The sequence below is a fragment of the Panulirus ornatus genome, chromosome 41, assembly GCF_036320965.1.
Source record: "Panulirus ornatus isolate Po-2019 chromosome 41, ASM3632096v1, whole genome shotgun sequence".
NCBI classification, from domain to species: domain Eukaryota; kingdom Metazoa; phylum Arthropoda; class Malacostraca; order Decapoda; family Palinuridae; genus Panulirus; species Panulirus ornatus.
Genome location: NC_092264.1, coordinates 10,171,566 through 10,192,246, shown reverse-complemented (window position 1 = coordinate 10,192,246; position 20,681 = coordinate 10,171,566). Strand labels below are relative to the sequence as shown.

General features: G+C 43.2%; 1 protein-coding gene across 1 annotated transcript in view; it reads right to left on the bottom strand.

Annotated features, from left to right (window-relative positions):
- Positions 1 to 678: 678 nt before the first annotated feature.
- Positions 679 to 20,681, bottom strand: part of LOC139761667 (prolyl 4-hydroxylase subunit alpha-1-like) — a 60,833-nt gene continuing 40,830 nt past the window's right edge. Inside the window, exons 6-10 of the mRNA XM_071685991.1 lie at positions 15,451 to 15,695; positions 8,270 to 8,432; positions 3,974 to 4,030; positions 2,263 to 2,428; positions 679 to 1,740 (exon numbers count right to left, since the gene is read on the bottom strand). Of these exons, the coding sequence (XP_071542092.1) occupies positions 1,670 to 1,740; positions 2,263 to 2,428; positions 3,974 to 4,030; positions 8,270 to 8,432; positions 15,451 to 15,695 (702 nt within the window). The 3' untranslated portion in view covers positions 679 to 1,669. The remainder of the gene's footprint in view (positions 1,741 to 2,262; positions 2,429 to 3,973; positions 4,031 to 8,269; positions 8,433 to 15,450; positions 15,696 to 20,681) is intronic.

The window sequence follows — 20,681 nt, the reverse complement described above, 5'->3', positions numbered from 1 at the left end:
ACCCACCCATATATACATGTATATACATAAACGCCAACACATATACATACATGTACATTTCAACGTATACATACATATACATACACAGACATATACATATATACACATGTACATGTTCATACTTGCTTCCTTCATCCATTCTCGTCACCACCCAGCCACCACACATGAAACAGAACCCCCCCCCCCCCCGGCGCGAGGTAGCGCTAGGAAAAGACAACAAAGGCCACATTCGTTCACACTCAGTCTCTAGCTGTCATGTAATAATGCACCGAAACCACAGCTCCCTTTCCACATCCAGGCCCCACAGAACTTTCCATGATTTATCCCAGACGCTTCACATGCCTTGGCTCAATCCATTGACAAGCACGTCGACCCCGGTACACCACATCTTTCCAATTTACTCTATTCCTTAGCACGCCTTTCACCCTCCTGTATGTTTCGGGCCCTGATCGCTCAAAATCTTTTTCACTCCATCCTTCCACCTCCAATTTGGTCTCCCACTTCTCGTTCCCTCCACCTCTGACACATATATCCTCTTGGTCAATCTTTCCTCACTCATTCTCTCCATGTGATCAAACCATTTCAATATATATATATATATATATATATATATATATATATATATATATATATATATATATATATATATATATATATATATATATAGTCCCTGGGATGGGGGAAAAAGAATACTTCCCACGTATTCCCTGCGTGCCGTAGAAGGCGACTGAAAGGGTTGGGAGCAGTGGGCTGGAAATCCTCTCCTCCAGTTTTCATTTTTCCAAAAGAAGGAACAGAGAAAGGGGTCCAAGTGAGGATATTCCCTCTAAGGCTCAGTCCTCTGTTCTTGACGCTACCTCACTAACACGGGGGAAATCATCCAGTCAACATGGAATAAGAAATGAATGTGTGAGGAAAGTCCACATCGCATACACACTAGGCTGATGAAAAAAAAAAAGGTTTCTCACATTTCTTTCTTTAGTCGTAACATATAGAAGAGGTACCTCTTTACCCCTACAGATTTTAAAAAAAAGAAAGGTCAAATTCGGAAATTGATGCACAAGGAAGGAAATACGAGTGAAGAAGCCTGAGAAGATAGATAGTTCAAATAGATGATTATAGAGGTATCTGATAATGCCAAATGAAAGCGTGACACATTGTGTGACTGACCAAAATGCTCTGAGGAGGTTTTTTATACATGAATATACTGGCCGTTCCAAAATCCCTCGTGTACTTTACTTATAGCAGACTTAAAATATACCTTCCACCCCTTGTGTGTGTGTGTGTGTGTGTGTGTGTGTGTGTGTGTGTGTGTGTGTGTGTGCTTCTCCTCAAATCCCTATGATATAAACACTTTACCACCGATGCGTGAATAATATAACACAAGATCCTGTGCGGTTCCCATAATATTCGTCTTGCTGTAACACGTAAAGATATCTTCACTATGCTCTGTCACCTTGATAAAGTAACACAGTGCGTTACACCATGGTAACGGAGACACACACATACACACACACACGAACACCAGTCGAAGATCCCACCGTGAGGTGGAGGGTGTGAGGGCCCGCCGTGGTGGGTGTGTGAGGGCCCGCCCTGGAGGGCGTGAGGGCCCGCCCTGGAGGGTGTGAGGGGCCCGCGTCAGGTTATGTCTTGGGCTATGGTTCCATTTTCAGTCCTCTGGGTCCCTGGTACAAGGCCACCGGAGTTCCTGACCCCACTCGTGGATCCACAGGTTGGCAACTGCGAAAGACCCACAAACATACGTGGGTCGTGGTGAGTGAATCTCGAATTCGAGAGAGAGAGAGAGAGAGAGAGAGAGAGAGAGAGAGAGAGAGAGAGAGAGAGAGAGAGAGAGAGAGAGAGGGGGGGGGGAAGGTAGTTTGTGAATTAGTTATAAAACCTACGTTTTTTGAAGAGTAATGTTGAAAAGAGGATGAGAAAGATGGTAAATTATGAAACATCATGATCAAGTTATGGGTGACTCATATGTGGTAGAGCGACCTATAATCTTTAATTGGTTGTATATAATCGTGACTTTGTATTGATAAGAACAAAACTGTAGTCTTAAACTAACTCGTTAACGTCATGGCTCGTGTTTAATAACCTTAATTGGGACAATATGTTCCATATTAACTAGATCTTGTGTCATAATCACCTCACATACTACTGTTGAACACTATGTACCACCATGACGTGGAAGATTAGAGAAACACTAATTGGCACAAACTACCCAACTACCCACCAGATCTTGTCGATACTCACTCCACTTCTCGCCCAGAAGGACGGGGCAGGCGGCGTGAAGAGTGCGGTAGTCGCCCTTACCGCTCCGCTTCATGTTGAACCAGAATAATGCAGAACCACGTCTGGCAGGCACCTCCACCCCAAGCATAGGAAATACTGTCGACCCTCCAGCTTCTACGTCATTCAGCTGGTATGAATAGATCATGTGATCAAGGACGACATAGTCCTATTCCAATGATGAACACATCATGTGATCAAGGACGTCATAGTCCTATTCCAATTATGAACACATCATGTGATCAAAGACGACATAGTCCTATTCCAATTATGAACACATCATGTGATCAAAGACGACATAGTCCTATTCCAATTATGAACACATCATGTGATCAAAGACGACATAGTCCTATTCCAATGATGAACACATCATGTGATCAAAGACGTCATAGTCCTATTCCAATTATGAACACATCATGTGATCAAAGACGACATAGTCCTATTCCAATTATGAACACATCATGTGATCAAAGACGACATAGTCCTATTCCAATTATGAACACATCATGTGATCAAGGACGACATAGTCCTATTCCAATGATGAACACATCATGTGATCAAAGACGTCATAGTCCTATTCCAATTATGAACACATCATGTGATCAAGGACGACATAGTCCTATTCCAATTATGAACACATCATGTGATCAAAGACGACATAGTCCTATTCCAATTATGAACAGATCATGTGATCAAAGACGTCATAGTCCTATTCCAATTATGAACAGATCATGTGATCAAGGACGACATAGTCCTATTCCAATTATGAACACATCATGTGATCAAAGACGACATAGTCCTATTCCAATTATGAACACATCAAAGTGATCAAAGACGACATAGTCCTATTCCAATTATGAACAGATCATGTGATCAAAGACGACATAGGCCTATTCCAATTATGAACAGATCATGTGATCAAAGACGACATAGTCCTATTCCAATTATGAACACATCAAAGTGAACAAAGACGACATAGTCCTATTCCAATTATGAACACATCATGTGATCAAAGACGACATAGTCCTATTCCAATTATGAACAGATCATGTGATCAAAGACGACATAGTCCTATTCCAATTATGAACACATCAAAGTGATCAAGGACGACATAGTCCTATTCCAATTATGAACACATCATGTGATCAAAGACGACATAGTCCTATTCCAATTATGAACACATCATGTGATCAAAGACGACATAGTCCTATTCCAATATTGTCATTTAGTTAAATTCTTTCAAAGATTGAGGTTCCAGGATAAACATGTGAAAGACTTTATATTATTTTCACTATATTCGAATGGTCTCAATGCCTTCAATATTCGCATCCCGTTTTGTACTGGAGTGTGAAGCCATTATTAGTTTTCACTATAATTATTTAATAGCTTTAAGTTTAAAAAATAAAAAGAATAGAGTTAACAATGTAATTATGTGCACAGGATTACGTTAGAGTTACCCTTATGAGCAACGTAACAAGTCTGTCTACATAAGTTACCTTATCCTCACACAGCAAATATGTCTACATAAGTTACCTTATCCTGGCACAGCAAATATGTCTAAGTTACCTTATCCTGGCACAGCAAATATGTCTACATAAGTTACCTTATCCTCACACAGCAAATATGTCTACATAAGTTACCTTATCCTGGCACAAATGTTGGATGTTTTACTTACATAGAAGAGCACAGTAGCTAGACGATCGCCCTGGTGTGGAGACTTGTCTAATGACTTCTGAAAAATGAGTAATTGTTATCATTAATTACGAAGCGGTCATCTGTGTTTACTTTGTGTGAGAAGGAGACGTTGTTAACTTATCAATTGAGACACAAGGGAGTGTATGGTGTCATGGCAATAAGGCTTAGTTCATAAAAAAGGAAGAGGAATTGTAAGGGCGAAAGTTCAATGAATCGTAGTCTATCATATTTATACTTTTTCAAGTTTTTCTCTTCGTCAACATTCCTTAGTCTATTTTCTTTTTTTTGTTTACTTGTTATGTTCTACATTTCGTCTAGTTTTCCTTCTGCCTGTGTTAAGATTTATATTTCTCGATCCTTTTCGCGTATCTTGTTATTCTCAAAAGTGTGCTTATAAATTATTCGTTATATATCAGTTATATATCAGTTATATATCCGTTATACATCAGTTATATATCCGTTATATTTCAGTTATATATCAGTTATAGATCAGTTATATATCAGTTATATATATCAATTATATATCAGTTATATATCCGTTTATATGTTATATATCAATTATATATCCGTTATACATGTTAATAATCAGTTATATATCAGTTATATGTTATTTATCAGTTATATATCCGTTATATATCAGTTATATATCATTTGTATATCAGTTATATTTAGTTATATATCAGTTATATATCCGTTATATATCGCCATTTCCCGCGCAAGTGAGGTAGCGTTAATGATAGAGGACTGAGCCTTATAGGGAATATCCTCACTTGGCCCCCTTCTCTGTTCCTTCTTTGGAAAATTAAAATCGAGAGGGGAGGATTTCCAGCCCCCCACCCGCTCCCTCCCCTTTTAGTCGCCTTCTACGACACGCAGGGAATACGTGGGAAGTATTCTTTCTCCCCTATCCCCAGGGATAATATATATATATATATATATATATATATATATATATATATATATATATATATATATATATATATATATGGGTGATTTGAATGCAAAGGTGAGTAATGTGGCAGTTGAGGGAATAATTGGTATACATGGGGTGTTCAGTGTTGTAAATGGAAATGGTGAAGAGCTTGTAGATTTATGTGCTGAAAAAGGACTGGTGATTGGGAATACCTGGTTTAAAAAGCGAGATATACATAAGTATACGTATGTAAGTAGGAGAGATGGCCAGAGAGCGTTACTGGATTACGTGTTAATTGACAGGCGCGCGAAAAAGAGACTTTTGGATGTTAATGTGCTGAGAGGTGCAACTGGAGGGATGTCTGATCATTATCTTGTGGAGGCTAAGGTGAAGATTTGTATGGGTTTTCAGAAAAGAAGAGTGAATGTTGGGGTGAAGAGGGTGGTGAGAGTAAGTGAGCTTGGGAAGGAGACTTGTGTGAGGAAGTACCAGGAGAGACTGAGTACAGAATGGAAAAAGGTGAGAACAATGGAAGTAAGGGGAGTGGGGGAGGAATGGGATGTATTTAGGGAATCAGTGATGGATTGCGCAAAAGATGCTTGTGGCATGAGAAGCGTGGGAGGTGGGTTGATTAGAAAGGGTAGTGAGTGGTGGGATGAAGAAGTAAGATTATTAGTGAAAGAGAAGATAGAGGCATTTGGACGATTTTTGCAGGGAAAAAATGCAATTGAGTGGGAGATGTATAAAAGAAAGAGACGGGAGGTCAAGAGAAAGGTGCAAGAGGTGAAAAAGAGGGCAAATGAGAGTTGGGGTGAGAGAGTATCATTAAATTTTAGGGATAATAAAAAGATGTTCTGGAAGGAGGTAAATAAAGTGCGTAAGACAAGGGAGCAAATGGGAACTTCAGTGAAGGGCGCTGATGGGGAGGTGATAACAAGTAGTGGTGATGTGAGAAGGAGATGGAGTGAGTATTTTGAAGGTTTGTTGAATGTGTTTGACGATAGAGTGGCACATATAGGGTGTTTTGGTCGAGGTGGTGTGCAAAGTGAGAGGGTTAGGGAAAATGATTTGGTAAACAGAGAAGAGGTAGTAAAAGCTTTGTGGAAGATGAAAGCCGGCAAGGCAGCAGGTTTGGATGGTATTGCAGTGGAATCTATTAAAAAAGGGGGTGACTGTACTGTTGACTGGTTGGTAAGGTTATTTAATGCATGTATGACTCATGGTGAGGTGCCTGAGGATTGGCGGAATGCGTGCATAGTGCCATTGTACAAAGGTAAAGGGGATAAGAGTGAGTACTCAAATTACAGGGGTATAAGTTTGTTGAGTATTCCTGGTAAATTATATGGGAGGGTATTGATTGAGAGGGTGAAGGCATGTACAGAGCATCAGATTGGGGAAGAGCAGTGTGGTTTCAAAAGTGGTAGAGGATGTGTGGATCAGGTGTTTGCTTTGAAGAATGTATGTGAGAAATACTTAGAAAAGCAAATGGATTTGTATGTAGCATTTATGGATCTGGAGAAGGCATTTGATAGAGTTGATAGAGATGCTCTGTGGAAGGTATTAAGAATATATGGTGTGGGAGGCAAGTTGTTAGAAGCAGTGAAAAGTTTTTATCGAGGATGTAAGGCATGTGTACGTGTAGGAGAGAGGAAAGTGATTGGTTCTCAGTGAATGTAGGTTTGCGGCAGGGGTGTGTGATGTCTCCATGGTTGTTTAATTTGTTTATGGATGGGGTTGTTAGGGAGGTGAATGCAAGAGTTTTGGAAAGAGGGGCAAGTATGAAGTCTGTTTTGGATGAGAGAGCTTGGGAAGTTAGTCAGTTGTTGTTCGCTGATGATACAGCGCTGGTGGCTGATTCATGTGAGAAACTGCAGACGCTGGTGACTGAGTTTGGTAAAGTGTGTGAAAGAAGAAAGTTAAGAGTAAATGTGAATAAGAGCAAGGTTATTAGGTACAGTAGGGTTGAGGGTCAAGTCAATTGGGAGGTAAGTTTGAATGGAGAAAAACTGGAGGAAGTAAAGTGTTTTAGATATCTGGGAGTGGATCAGGCAGCGGATGGAACCATGGAAGCGGAAGTGAGTCATAGGGTAGGGGAGGGGGCGAAAATCCTGGGAGCCTTGAAGAATGTGTGGAAGTCGAGAACATTATCTCGGAAAGCAAAAATGGGTATGTTTGAAGGAATAGTGGTTCCAACAATGTTGTATGAATGCGAGGCGTGGGCTATGGATAGAGTTGTGCGCAGGAGGGTGGATGTGCTGGAAATGAGATGTTTGAGGACAATGTGTGGTGTGAGGTGGTTTGATCGAGTAAGTAATGTAAGGGTAAGAGAGATGTATGGAAATAAAAAGAGCGTGGTTGAGAGAGCAGAAGAGGGTGTTTTGAAATGGTTTGGTCACATGGAGAGAATGAGTGAGGAAAGATTGACCAAGAGGGTATATGTGTCGGAGGTGGAGGGAACGAGGAGAAGTGGGAGACCAAATTGGAGGTGGAAAGATGGAGTGAAAAAGAATTTGAGTGATCGGGGCCTGAACATGCAGGAGAGTGAAAGGCGGGCAAGGAATAGAGTGAATTGGATCGATGTGGTATACCGGGGATGACGTGCTGTCAGTGGATTGAATCAGGGCATGTGAAGCGTCTGGGGTAAACCATGGAAAGCTGTGTGAGGCCTGGATGTGGAAAGGGAGCTGTGGTTTCGGGCATTATTGCATGACAGCTAGAGACTGAGTGTGAACGAATGGGGCCTTTGTTGTCTTTTCCTAGTGCTACCTCGCACACATGAGGGGGGAGGGGGATGGTATTCCATGTGTATCGAGGTGGCGATGGGAATGAATAAAGGCAGACAGTGTGAATTGTGTGCATGGGTATATACGTATGTGTCTGTGTGTGTATATATATATGTGTACATTGAGATGTATAGGTATGTATATTTGCGTGTGTGGACGTGTATGTATATACATTGTGTATGGGGGTGGGTTGGGCCATTTCTTTCGTCTGTTTCCTTGCGCTACCTCGCAAACGCGGTAGACAGCAACAAAGCAAAATAAATAGGGGATTAAGAATACTTCCCACGTATTCCCTGCGTGTCGTAGAAGGCGACTAAAAGGGGAGGGAGCGGGGGGCTGGAAATCCTCCCCTTTCGTTTTTTTTTTTAATTTTCCAAAAGAAGGAACAGAGAAGGGGGCCAGGTGAGGATATTCCAAAAAAGGCCCAGTCCTCTGTTCTTAACGCTACCTCGCTAACGCGGGAAATGGCAAATAGTTTAAAAGAAAGAATATATATATATATATATATATATATATATATATATATATATATATATATATATATATATATATATATATATATATATATATTGTTACTAACTTCATCCAAGTCGAAGAAGTCGACGTGAGCGTCATAGTGACCGCCAATGCCGTAGTTCAAGACGTGGAAATCCTCGGAGGTGTCGGTGGCCAGACCCGTCATGTCTTCTACCCTCTGCAGGATCCTGTCTGTCGTGCGGTCGTCGCCTCGCCTCACCCAGGCCCTGGTGGAGAGGGTTGGTGAACCCCAGGGGTCTGGTGGAGAGGGTTGGTTCACCCCTGGGGTCTGGTGGAGAGTGTTGGTGAACCCAGGGTCTGGTGGAGAGTGTTGGTGAACCCAGGGTCTGGTGGAGAGTGTTGGTGAACCTAGGGTCTTGTGGAGAGTGTTGATGAACCCAGGGTCTGGTGGAGAGTGCTGGTGAACCTAGGGTCTTGTGGAGAGTGTTGATGAACCCAGGGTCTGGTGGAGAGTGTTGGTGAACCTAGGGTCTTGTGGAGAGTGTTGATGAACCTAGGGTCTGGTGGAGAGTGCTGGTGAACCCAGGGTCTGGTGGAGAGTGTTGGTGAACCCAGGGTCTGGTGGAGAGTGTTGGTGAACCCAGGGTCTGGTGGAGAGTGTTGGTGAACCTAGGGTCTTGTGGAGAGTGTTGATGAACCTAGGGTCTGGTGGAGAGTGTTGATGAACCTAGGGTCTGGTGGAGAGTGTTGATGAACCTAGGGTCTGGTGGAGAGTGTTGGTGAACCCAGGGTCTGGTGGAGAGTGCTGGTGAACCCAGGGTCTGGTGGAGAGTGTTGGTGAACCTAGGGTCTTGTGGAGAGTGTTGATGAACCTAGGGTCTGGTGGAGAGTGTTGGTGAACCCAGGGTCTGGTGGAGAGTGTTGATGAACCTAGGGTCTTGTGGAGAGTGTTGATGAACCTAGGGTCTGGTGGAGAGTGTTGGTGAACCCAGGGTCTGGTGGAGAGTGTTGGTGAACCCAGGGTCTGGTGGAGAGTGTTGGTGAACCCAGGGTCTTGTGGAGAGTGTTGATGAACCTAGGGTCTGGTGGAGAGTGCTGGTGAACCCAGGGTCTGGTGGAGAGTGCTGGTGAACCTAGGGGCTGGTGGAGAGTGCTGGTGAACCCAGGGTCTGGTGGAGAGTGTTGGTGAACCCAGGGTCTGGTGGAGAGTGTTGGTGAACCCAGGGTCTGGTGGAGAGTGCTGGTGAACCCAGGGTCTGGTGGAGAGTGTTGGTGAACCCAGGGTCTGGTGGAGAGTGTTGGTGAACCCAGGGTCTGGTGGAGAGTGCTGGTGAACCCAGGGTCTGGTGGAGAGTGTTGATGAACCTAGGGGCTGGTGGAGAGTGCTGGTGAACCCAGGGTCTGGTGGAGAGTGTTGGTGAACCCAGGGTCTGGTGGAGAGTGTTGGTGAACCCAGGGTCTTGTGGAGAGTGTTGATGAACCGAGGGGCTGGTGGAGAGTGCTGGTGAACCCAGGGTCTGGTGGAGAGTGTTGGTGAACCCAGGGTCTGGTGGAGAGTGTTGGTGAACCCAGGGTCTTGTGGAGAGTGTTGATGAACCTAGGGGCTGGTGGAGAGTGTTGGTGAACCCAGGGTCTGGTGGAGAGTGTTGGTGAACCCAGGGTCTGGTGGAGAGTGTTGGTGAACCCAGGGGCTAGTGGAGAGTGCTGGTGAACCCAGGGTCTGGTGGAGAGTGTTGGTGAACCCAGGGTCTGGTGGAGAGTGTTGGTGAACCCAGGGTCTGGTGGAGAGTGTTGGTGAACCCAGGGTCTGGTGGAGAGTGTTGGTGAACCCAGGGTCTGGTGGAGTAGTCCTGTTGACCCTGGCCCAGGGGGTGAATGTTAACCCAGACACTGGAGGGTATGTTAACCACAGGCCCCCTGAGGGAATGTTAACCCGGACTCCAGAGGGAATGTTAACCACAGGCCTCAGGGGGGAGTAATATTAATCCATACCCCGGAGTGAATGTTAATCCATGCCCCAGGGTGATAGTTATTTACACTACTGATCTATCCTAGGGATCACATGGTTATCATCCCAGGTCTTATGTGTTAGGTATAACTAAATCACTAACACTTCCGAGAGCTAATGTTTTTTTTATATATCAGTGTTGAAAACAAAATTTCAATCTGTCCAGTTTTGATGATTATTAATTTCCATGTGGTCAAGGGGTTTCTTTATTAATTAATCTATTAAGAAAATGTTTGAGCTAATATGTAAAATACATGCATGAGATATTCCCCATTAATATATATATATATATATATATATATATATATATATATATATATATATATATATATATATATATATATATATATATATATATATATTTTTTTTTTTTTTGCTTTGTCGCTGTTTCCCGCGTTTGCGAGGTAGCGCAAGGAAACAGACGAAAGAAATGGCCCAACCCACCCCCATACACATGTATATACATACGTCCACACACGCAAATATACATACCTACACAGCTTTCCATGGTTTACCCCAGACGCTTCACGTGCCCTGATTCAATCCACTGACAGCACGTCAACCCCGGTATACCACATCGCTCCAATTCACTCTATTCCTTGCCCTCCTTTCACCCTCCTGCATGTTCAGGCCCCGATCACACAAAATCTTTTTCACTCCATCTTTCCACCTCCAATTTGGTCTCCCTCTTCTCCTCGTTCCCTCCACCTCCGACACATATATCCTCTTGGTCAATCTTTCCTCACTCATTCTCTCCATGTGCCCAAACCATTTCAAAACACCCTCTTCTGCTCTCTCAACCACGCTCTTTTTATTTCCACACATCTCTCTTACCCTTACGTTACTTACTCGATCAAACCACCTCACACCACACATTGTCCTCAAACATCTCATTTCCAGCACATCCATCCTCCTGCGCACCACTCTATCCATAGCCCACGCCTCGCAACCATACAACATTGTTGGAACCACTATTCCTTCAAACATACTCATTTTTGCTTTCCGAGATAATGTTCTCGACTTCCACACATTCTTCAAGGCTCCCAGAATTTTCGCCCCCTCCCCCATCCTATGATCCACTTCCGCTTCCATGGTTCCATCCGCTGCCAGATCCACTCCCAGATATCTAAAACACTTTACTTCCTCCAGTTTTTCTCCATTCAAACTCACCTCCCAGTTGACTTGACCCTCAACCCTACTGTACCTAATAACCTTGCTCTTATTCACATTTACTCTTAACTTTCTTCTTCCACACACTTTACCAAACTCAGTCACCAGCTTCTGCAGTTTCTCACATGAATCAGCCACCAGCGCTGTATCATCAGTGAACAACAACTGACTCACTTCCCAAGCTCTCTCATCCCCAACAGACTTCATACTTGCCCCTCTTTCCAAAACTCTTGCATTTACCTCCCTAACAACCCCATCCATAAACAAATTAAACAACCATGGAGACATCACACACCCCTGCCGCAAACCTACATTCACTGAGAACCAATCACTTTCCTCTCTTCCTACACGTACACATGCCTTACATCCTCGATAAAAACTTTTCACTGCTTCTAACAACTTTCCTCCCACACCATATATTCTTAATACCTTCCACAGAGCATCTCTATCAACTCTATCATATGCCTTCTCCAGATCCATAAATGCTACATACAAATCCATTTGCTTTTCTAAGTATTTCTCACATACATTCTTCAAAGCAAACACCTGATCCACACATCCTCTACCACTTCTGAAATCACACTGCTCTTCCCCAATCTGATGCTCTGTACATGCCTTCACCCTCTCAGTCAATACCCTCCCATATAATTTACCAGGAATACTCAACAAACTTATACCTCTGTAATTTGAGCACTCACTCTTATCCCCTTTGCCTTTGTACAATGGCACTATGCACGCATTGCGCCAATCCTCAGGCACCTCACCATGAGTCATACATACATTAAATTACCTTACCAACCAGTCAACAATAAAGTCACCCCTTTTTTAATAAATTCCACTGCAATACCATCCAAACCTGCTGCCTTGCCGGCTTTCATCTTCCGCAAAGTTTTTACTACCTCTTCTCTGCTTACCAAATCATTTTCCCTAACCCTCTCACTTTGCACACCACCTCGACCAAAACACCCTATATCTGCCACTCTATCATCAAACACATTCAACAAACCTTCAAAATACTCACTCCATCTCCTCACATCACCACTACTTGTTATCACCTCCCCATTTGCGCCCTTCACTGAAGTTCCCATTTGCTCCCTTGTCTTACGCACTTTATTTACCTCCTTCCAGAACATCTTTTTATTCTCCCTAAAATTTAATGATACTCTCTCACCACAACTCTCATTTGCCCTCTTTATCACCTGTTGCACCTTTCTCTTGACCTCCTGTCTCTTTCTTTTATACATCTCCCACTCAATTGCATTTTTTCCCTGCAAAAATCGTCCAAATGCCTCTCTCTTCTCTTTCACTAATACTCTTACTTCTTCATCCCACCACTATATATATATATATATATATATATATATATATATATATATATATATATATATATATATATATATATATATATGTATATATATATATATATATATATATATATATCTTTTCTTTCGTACTATTCGCCATTTCCCACGTCAGCGAGGTAGCGTTAAGAACAGAGGAATGGGCCTTTGAGGGAACATCCTCACCTGGCCCCCTTCTCTGTTCCTTCTTTTGGAAAATTGAAAAAAACGAGAGGGGAGGATTTCCAGCCACCCGCTCCCTCCCCTTTTAGTCGCCTTCTACGACACGCAGGGAATACGTGGGAAGTATTCTTTCTCCCCTATCCCCAGGGATGATATATATATATATATATATATATATATATATATATATATATATATATATATGGTGTGCAAAGTGAGAGGGTTAGGGAAAATGATTTGGTAAACAGAGAAGAGGTAGTAAAAGCTTTGCGGAAGATGAAAGCCGGCAAGGCAGCAGGTTTGGATGGTATTGCAGTGGAATTTATTAAAAAAGGGGGTGACTGTATTGTTGACTGGTTGGTAAGGTTATTTAATGTATGTATGACTCATGGTGAGGTGCCTGAGGATTGGCGGAATGCGTGCATAGTGCCATTGTACAAAGGCAAAGGGGATAAGAGTGAGTGCTCAAATTACAGAGGTATAAGTTTGTTGAGTATTCCTGGTAAATTATATGGGAGGGTATTGATTGAGAGGGTGAAGGCATGTACAGAGCATCAGATTGGGGAAGAGCAGTGCGGTTTCAGAAGTGGTAGAGGATGTGTGGATCAGGTGTTTGCTTTGAAGAATGTATGTGAGAAATACTTAGAAAAGCAAATGGATTTGTATGTAGCATTTATGGATCTGGAGAAGGCATATGATAGAGTTGATAGAGATGCTCTGTGGAAGGTATTAAGAATATATGGTGTGGGAGGCAAGTTGTTAGAAGCAGTGAAAAGTTTTTATCGAGGATGTAAGGCATGTGTACGTGTAGGAAGAGAGGAAAGTGATTGGTTCTCAGTGAATGTAGGTTTGCGGCAGGGGTGTGTGATGTCTCCATGGTTGTTTAATTTGTTTATGGATGGGGTTGTTAGGGAGGTGAATGCAAGAGTCCTGGAAAGAGGGGCAAGTATGAAGTCTGTTGGGGATGAGAGAGCCTGGGAAGTGAGTCAGTTGTTGTTCGCTGATGATACAGCGCTGGTGGCTGATTCATGTGAGAAACTGCAGAAGCTGGTGACTGAGTTTGGTAAAGTGTGTGGAAGAAGAAAGTTAAGAGTAAATGTGAATAAGAGCAAGGTTATTAGGTACAGTAGGGTTGAGGGTCAAGTCAATTGGGAGGTAAGTTTGAATGGAGAAAAACTGGAGGAAGTGAAGTGTTTTAGATATCTGGGAGTGGATCTGTCAGCGGATGGAACCATGGAAGCGGAAGTGGATCATAGGGTGGGGGAGGGGGCGAAAATTTTGGGAGCCTTGAAAAATGTGTGGAAGTCGAGAACATTATCTCGGAAAGCAAAAATGGGTATGTTTGAAGGAATAGTGGTTCCAACAATGTTGTATGGTTGCGAGGCGTGGGCTATGGATAGAGTTGTGCGCAGGAGGATGGATGTGCTGGAAATGAGATGTTTGAGGACAATGTGTGGTGTGAGGTGGTTTGATCGAGTAAGTAACGTAAGGGTAAGAGAGATGTGTGGAAATAAAAAGAGCGTGGTTGAGAGAGCAGAAGAGGGTGTTTTGAAATGGTTTGGGCACATGGAGAGAATGAGTGAGGAAAGATTGACCAAGAGGATATATGTGTCGGAGGTGGAGGGAACGAGGAGAAGAGGGAGACCAAATTGGAGGTGGAAAGATGGAGTGAAAAAGATTTTGTGTGATCGGGGCCTGAACATGCAGGAGGGTGTAAGGAGGGCAAGGAATAGAGTGAATTGGAGCGATGTGGTATACAGGGGTTGACGTGCTGTCAGTGGAGTGAATCAAGGCATGTGAGGCGTCTGGGGTGGACCATGGAAAGCTGTGTAGGTATGTATACACGTGTGTGGACATGTGTATGTACATGTGTATGGGGGGGGGGGTTGGGCCATTTCTTTCGTCTGTTTCCTTGCGCTACCTCGCAGACGCGGGAGACAGCGACAAAGTATAAAAAAAAAAAAAAAAAAAAAAAAAAAATATATATATATCAAATGGCGTCCTAGCTACGTCTCTTCGTTGTATATCAACTGACTGGTATATTTCTCTCTTGTGTCTCCCCTGATGATGTGATTATTTCACGAAAGTGCACTTGGGAACTTATTATTTTTCATTTCCCCGTGGACTCATATGAATGTACTTGATTATGCGCTTAATTGTGATCCTTTCCAATATTCATATATTTTTTTTTCATACGATTCGCCATTTCCCGCATTTGCGAGGTAGCATTAAGAACAGAGGACTGGGCCTTAGAGGGAAAATCCTCACCTGGCCCCCTTCTCTGTTCCTTCTTTTGGAAAATTAAAAAAAAAAAAAAAACGAGAGGGGAGGATTTCCAGCCACCCGCTCCCTCCCCTTTTAGTCGCCTTCTACGACACGCAGGGAATACGTGGGAAGTATTCTTTATATATATATATATATATATATATATATATATATATATATATATATATATATATATATATATATATATATATATATATATAGATTATTACAAGCGTCATTACAAGACCTCAGAAGAAGACCAGAGGGAAGCATTGGACGCCAGGAACTTCCTATCTTTCGATAGATCGCGTAACTCACGTTTTGCCCACCCTGGCTAGGGACCTCCGAGCTTGGTGTGTGGTGAAGGAATGGACCATAGTGGTGGCAAGGCGAGGCGTCGAGATCCGCTTGACCAGCTCAGTCTCGGCCTCGGAGAGTACGTCGTGGTACACTAGTATGAGTGGGTCATCCCACCGCAGCTCCACCTTGAGGGGCATCAGCCAGCGGTAGCCCCCTTTGCCGAAGACGTAGCTACACTTGAGACCGACGAACGCTTCCGGAGGCTGTGGGTAGAGCGAGGATACGAACAGTTCCTATTTTTCTTCCAGTTATACACACACATAAACATATATATATATATATATATATATATATATATATATATATATATATATATATATATATATACTTATCAACGTATACATACATATACATACACCGACACATACATATATACACAAGTATATATTCATACTAGCAGCCTTCATCTGTTCCCGTCGCCACCCCGCCACACAGGAAATAGCTCTCCCCCCCCCCCCCCCCCCCCACCCCACCCCCCTGCAGCTAGGTAGCGACGGGAAAACACACATTCGTTCACACTCAGTCTCTAGCTGTCATGTGTAAAGCACCGAAACCACAGCTCCCTTTCCACATCCAGGCCCCACAAAACTTTCCATTGTTTACGCCAGACGCTTCATATGCCCTGGCTCAGTCCAGTGACAGCACGTCGACCCCAGTAAACCACATCCTCCCAATCACTCTATTCCTTGCACGCCTTTCACTCTCCTGTATGTTCAGGCCCCGATCGCTTCAAATCTTTTTCACTCCATCCTTCCACCTCCAATCTGGTCTCCCGTTTCTCCTTCTTCCCTCCACTTCTGACACATATATTCTCTTTGTCAATCTTTCCTCACTCATTCTCTCCATGTGTCCAAACCATTTTAACACACCCTCTTCTGTTCTCTCAACCACGCTCTTTTCATTACCACACATCTCTCTTACCCTTACATTACTTACTCTATCAAACCACCTCACACCACATATTGTCCTCAAACATTTCATTTCCGACACATCCATCCTCCTCCACACAATCCTATCTATAGCCCATGCCTCGCAACCATAAAACATTGTTGGAACCACTATTCCTTCATACATACCCGTTTTTGCTCTCAGAGATATATGTATTCCCTCCCAGGCTCAATCCTCTGTTCCTAATTCTACCTTGCTAACGCGGGAAATGGCGAATATGTATGATATATAAATTATTTTCATTTATTTATTTTGCTTTGTCGCTGTCTCCCGCGTTAGCGAGGTAGCGCAAGGAAATAGACAAAAGAATGGCCCAACCCGCCCACATACACATGTATATATATACACGTCCACACACGCAAATATACATACCTATACATCTCAATGTACACATATATATACACATACAGACATATACATATATACACATGTACATAATTCATACTGTCTGCCTTTATTTGTTCCCATCGCCACCTCGCCACACATGGAATAACAATCCCCTCCCCCCCCATGTGTGCGAGGTAGCGCTAGGAAAAGACACCAAAGGCCCCATTCGTTCACACTCAGTCTCTAGCTGTCATGTAATAATGCACCGAAACCACAGCTCCCTTTCCACATCCAGGCCCCACACACTTTCCATGGTTTACCCCAGACGCTTCACATGCCCTGGTTCAATCCATTGACAGCACGTCGACCCCGGTATACCACATCGTTCCAGTTCACTCTATTCCTTACACGCCTTTCACCCTCCTGCATGTTCAGGCCCCGATCACTCAAAATCTTTTTCACTTCATCTTTCCACCTCCAATTTGGTCTCCCACTTCTCCTCGTTCCCTCCAACTCTGACACATATATCCTCTTGGTCAATCTTTCCTCACTCATTTTCTCCATGTGACCAAACCATTTCAAAACACCCTCTTCTGCTCTCTCAACCACACTCTTTTTATTTCCACACATCTCTTACTCGATCAAACCACCTCACACCACATATTGTCCTCAAACATCTCATTTCCAGCACAGCCACCCTTCTGCGCACAACACTATCCATAGCCCACGCCTCGCAACCATACAGCATTGTTGGAACCACTATTCCTTCAAACATACCCATTTTTGCTTTCCGAGATAATGTTCTCGACTTCCAAACATTCTTCAAGGCTCCCAGAATTTTCGCCCTCTCCCCCACCCTATATATATATAAATATGTATATATATTTCGAGGATGAGAAGAAAGATCATGAGAAGCAAGTGTTTTGGGAGCAGCTGAGTGAGTGTGTTAACAGTTTTGATGCACGAGACCGGGTGATAGTGATGGGTGATTTGAATGCAAAGGTGAGTAATGTGGCAGTTGAGGGAATAATTGGTGTACATGGGGTGTTCAGTGTTGTAAATGGAAATGGTGAAGAGCTTGTAGGTTTATGTGCTGAAAAAGGACTGGTGATTGGGAATACCTGGTTTAAAAAGAGAGATATGCATAAGTATACGTATGTAAGTAGGAGAGATGGCCAGAGAGCGTTATTGGATGACGTGTTAATTGCTAGGCGCGTGAAAGAGAGACTTTTGGATGTTAATGTGCTGAGAAGTGCAACTGGAGGGATGTCTGATCATTATTTTGTGGTGGTGAAGGTGAAGATCTGTAGAGGTTTTCAGAAAAGAAGAGAGAATGTTGGGGTGAAGAGAGTGGTGAGAGTAAGTGAGCTTGGGAAGGAGACTTGTGTGAGGAAGTACCAGGAGAGACTGAGTACAGAATGGAAAAAGGTGAGAGCAAAGGACGTAAGGGGAGTGGGGGAGGAATGGGATGTATTTAGGGAAGCAATGATGGCTTGCGCAAAAGATGCTTGTGGCATGAGAAGTGTGGGAGGTGGGCGGATTAGAACGGGTAGTGAGTGGTGAGATGAAGAAGTAAGATTATTTAGTGAAAGAGAAGAGAGAGGCATTTGGACGATTTTTGCCAGGAAATAGTGCAAATGACTGGGAGGTCAAGAGAAAGGTGCAAGAGGTGAATAAGAGGGCAAATTTTAGGGAGAATAAAAAGATGTTTTGGAAGGAGGTAAATATAGTGTGGAAGACAAGAGAACAAATGTGAACATCGGTGAAGGTGGCTAATGGTGAGGTAATAACAAACAGTGGTGATGTGAGGAGATGGAGTGAGTATTTTGAAGGTTTGTTGAATGTGTTAGATGATAGCGTGGCAGATATAGGGTGTTTTGGTCGAGGTGGTGTGCGAAGTGACAGGGTCAGGGAGAATGATTTGGAAAACAGAGAAGAGGTAGTGAAAGCTTTGCGGAAGATGGAAGCCGGCAAAACGGCGGGTTTGGATGGTATTGCAGTGGAATTTATTAAAAAAAAAATAGGAGGGGGGGGGGGTCTGTGTTGTTGACTGGTTGGTGAGGACATTCAGTATATGTATGGCTCATGGTGAGGTGCCTGAGGATTAACGGAATGCATGCATAATGCCATTGTACAAAGGCAAAGAAGCTTTGAAGAATGTATGTGAGAATAACAAATGGAGAAGGCATATGATAGAGTTGATAGGATGCTCTGTGGAAGGTATTAAGAATATGTGGTGTAGGAGGCAAGTTGCTGGAAGCCGTGAAAAGTTTTTATCGAGGATGTAAGGCATATGTACGAGTAGGAAGAAATGAAAGCGATTGGTTCTCAGTGAATGTCTGTTTGCGGCAGGGGTGCGTGATGTCTCCATGGTTGTTTCATTTGTTTATGGATGGGGTTGTTAGGGAGGTGAATGGAAGAGTTTTGGAAAAAGGGGCAAGTATGCAATCTGTTGTGGATGAGAGAGCTTGGGAAGTGAGTCAGTTGTTGTTCGCTGATGATGCAGCGCTGGTGGCTGATTCGTGTGAGAAACTGCAGAAGCTGGTGACTGAGTTTGGTAAAGTTTGTGAAAGAAGAAAGTTAAGAGGAAATGTGAATAAGAGCACATTTGACGGTCAAGTCATTTAGGAGGTAAGTTTGAATGGAGAAAAACTGGAGGAAGTGAAGTGTTCTAGATATCTGGGAGTGGATTTGGCAACGGATGGAACCATGGAAGCGGAAGTGAGTCACAGGGTGGGGGAGGGGGTGAAAATTCTGGGAGCTTTGAAAAATGTGTGAAAAGCGAGAACATTATCTCGGAAAGCAAAAATGGGTATGTTTGAAGGAATAGTGGTTCCAACAATGCTATGTGTTTGCGAGGTGTGAGCTATAGATAGGGTTTTGCGGAGGAAGGTGGATGTGCTGGAAATGAGATGTTTGAGGACAATATATGGTGTGAGGTAGTTTGATCGAGTATATGATGAAACGGTAAGAGAGATGTGTGGAAATAAAAAGAGTGGTTGAGAGAGCAGAAGAGGGTGTTTTGAAATGGTTTGGTCACATGGATAGAATGAGTGAGGAAAGATTGACAAAGAGGATATATGTGTCAGAGGTGGAGGGAACGAGAAGTGGGAGATCAAATTGGAGGTGGAAGGATGGAGTGAAAAAGATTTTGAGCGATCGGGACCTGAACATGCAGGAGGGTGAAAGGCATGCAAGGAACAGAGTGAATTGGAACGATGTGGTATACTGGGGTCGACGTGCTGTCAATGGATTGAACCAGGGAATGTGAAGCGTCTGGGGTAAACCATGGAATGTTTTGTAGGGCCTGGATGCGGAAAGGGAGCTGTGGTTTCGGCGCATTATACAAGACAGCCAGAGACTGAGTGTGAATGAATGTGGCTTTTGTTGCCTTCCTAGCACTACCTCGCGTGCGTGCGGGGGGAGGGGGTTGTTATTTCATGTGTGGCGGGGTGGCGGCGGAAATGAATAAAGGCAGACAGTATGAATTATGTACATGTGTATATATGTATATGTCTGTGTATGTATATATATATGTATACGTTGAAATGTATAGGTATGTATATTTGTGTGTGTGGACGTGTATGTATATACATGTGTATGTGGGTAGGTTGGGCCATTCTTTCGTCTATTTCCTTGCGCTACCTCGCTAACGCGGGAGACAGCGACTATGATAGATATAGATATATAAATGAATATTTCGAGGAACATTGCCACCTGCACACTTTTTTCTCCATGTTCCATCCTCGTATGACATGAGATGGATCTAAAAAAAAACATGATTTGGAAGCTCGTATTTGCGGGGGTTGTCGCCTCCCAATGGTGGAGGGGGAAAGCATACATTTTCTTTTATTTCTCGCAGAAAACCTTTAAAGTTATGGTCTGGTGCAGTCGAAAACAAAAGATCCACATCA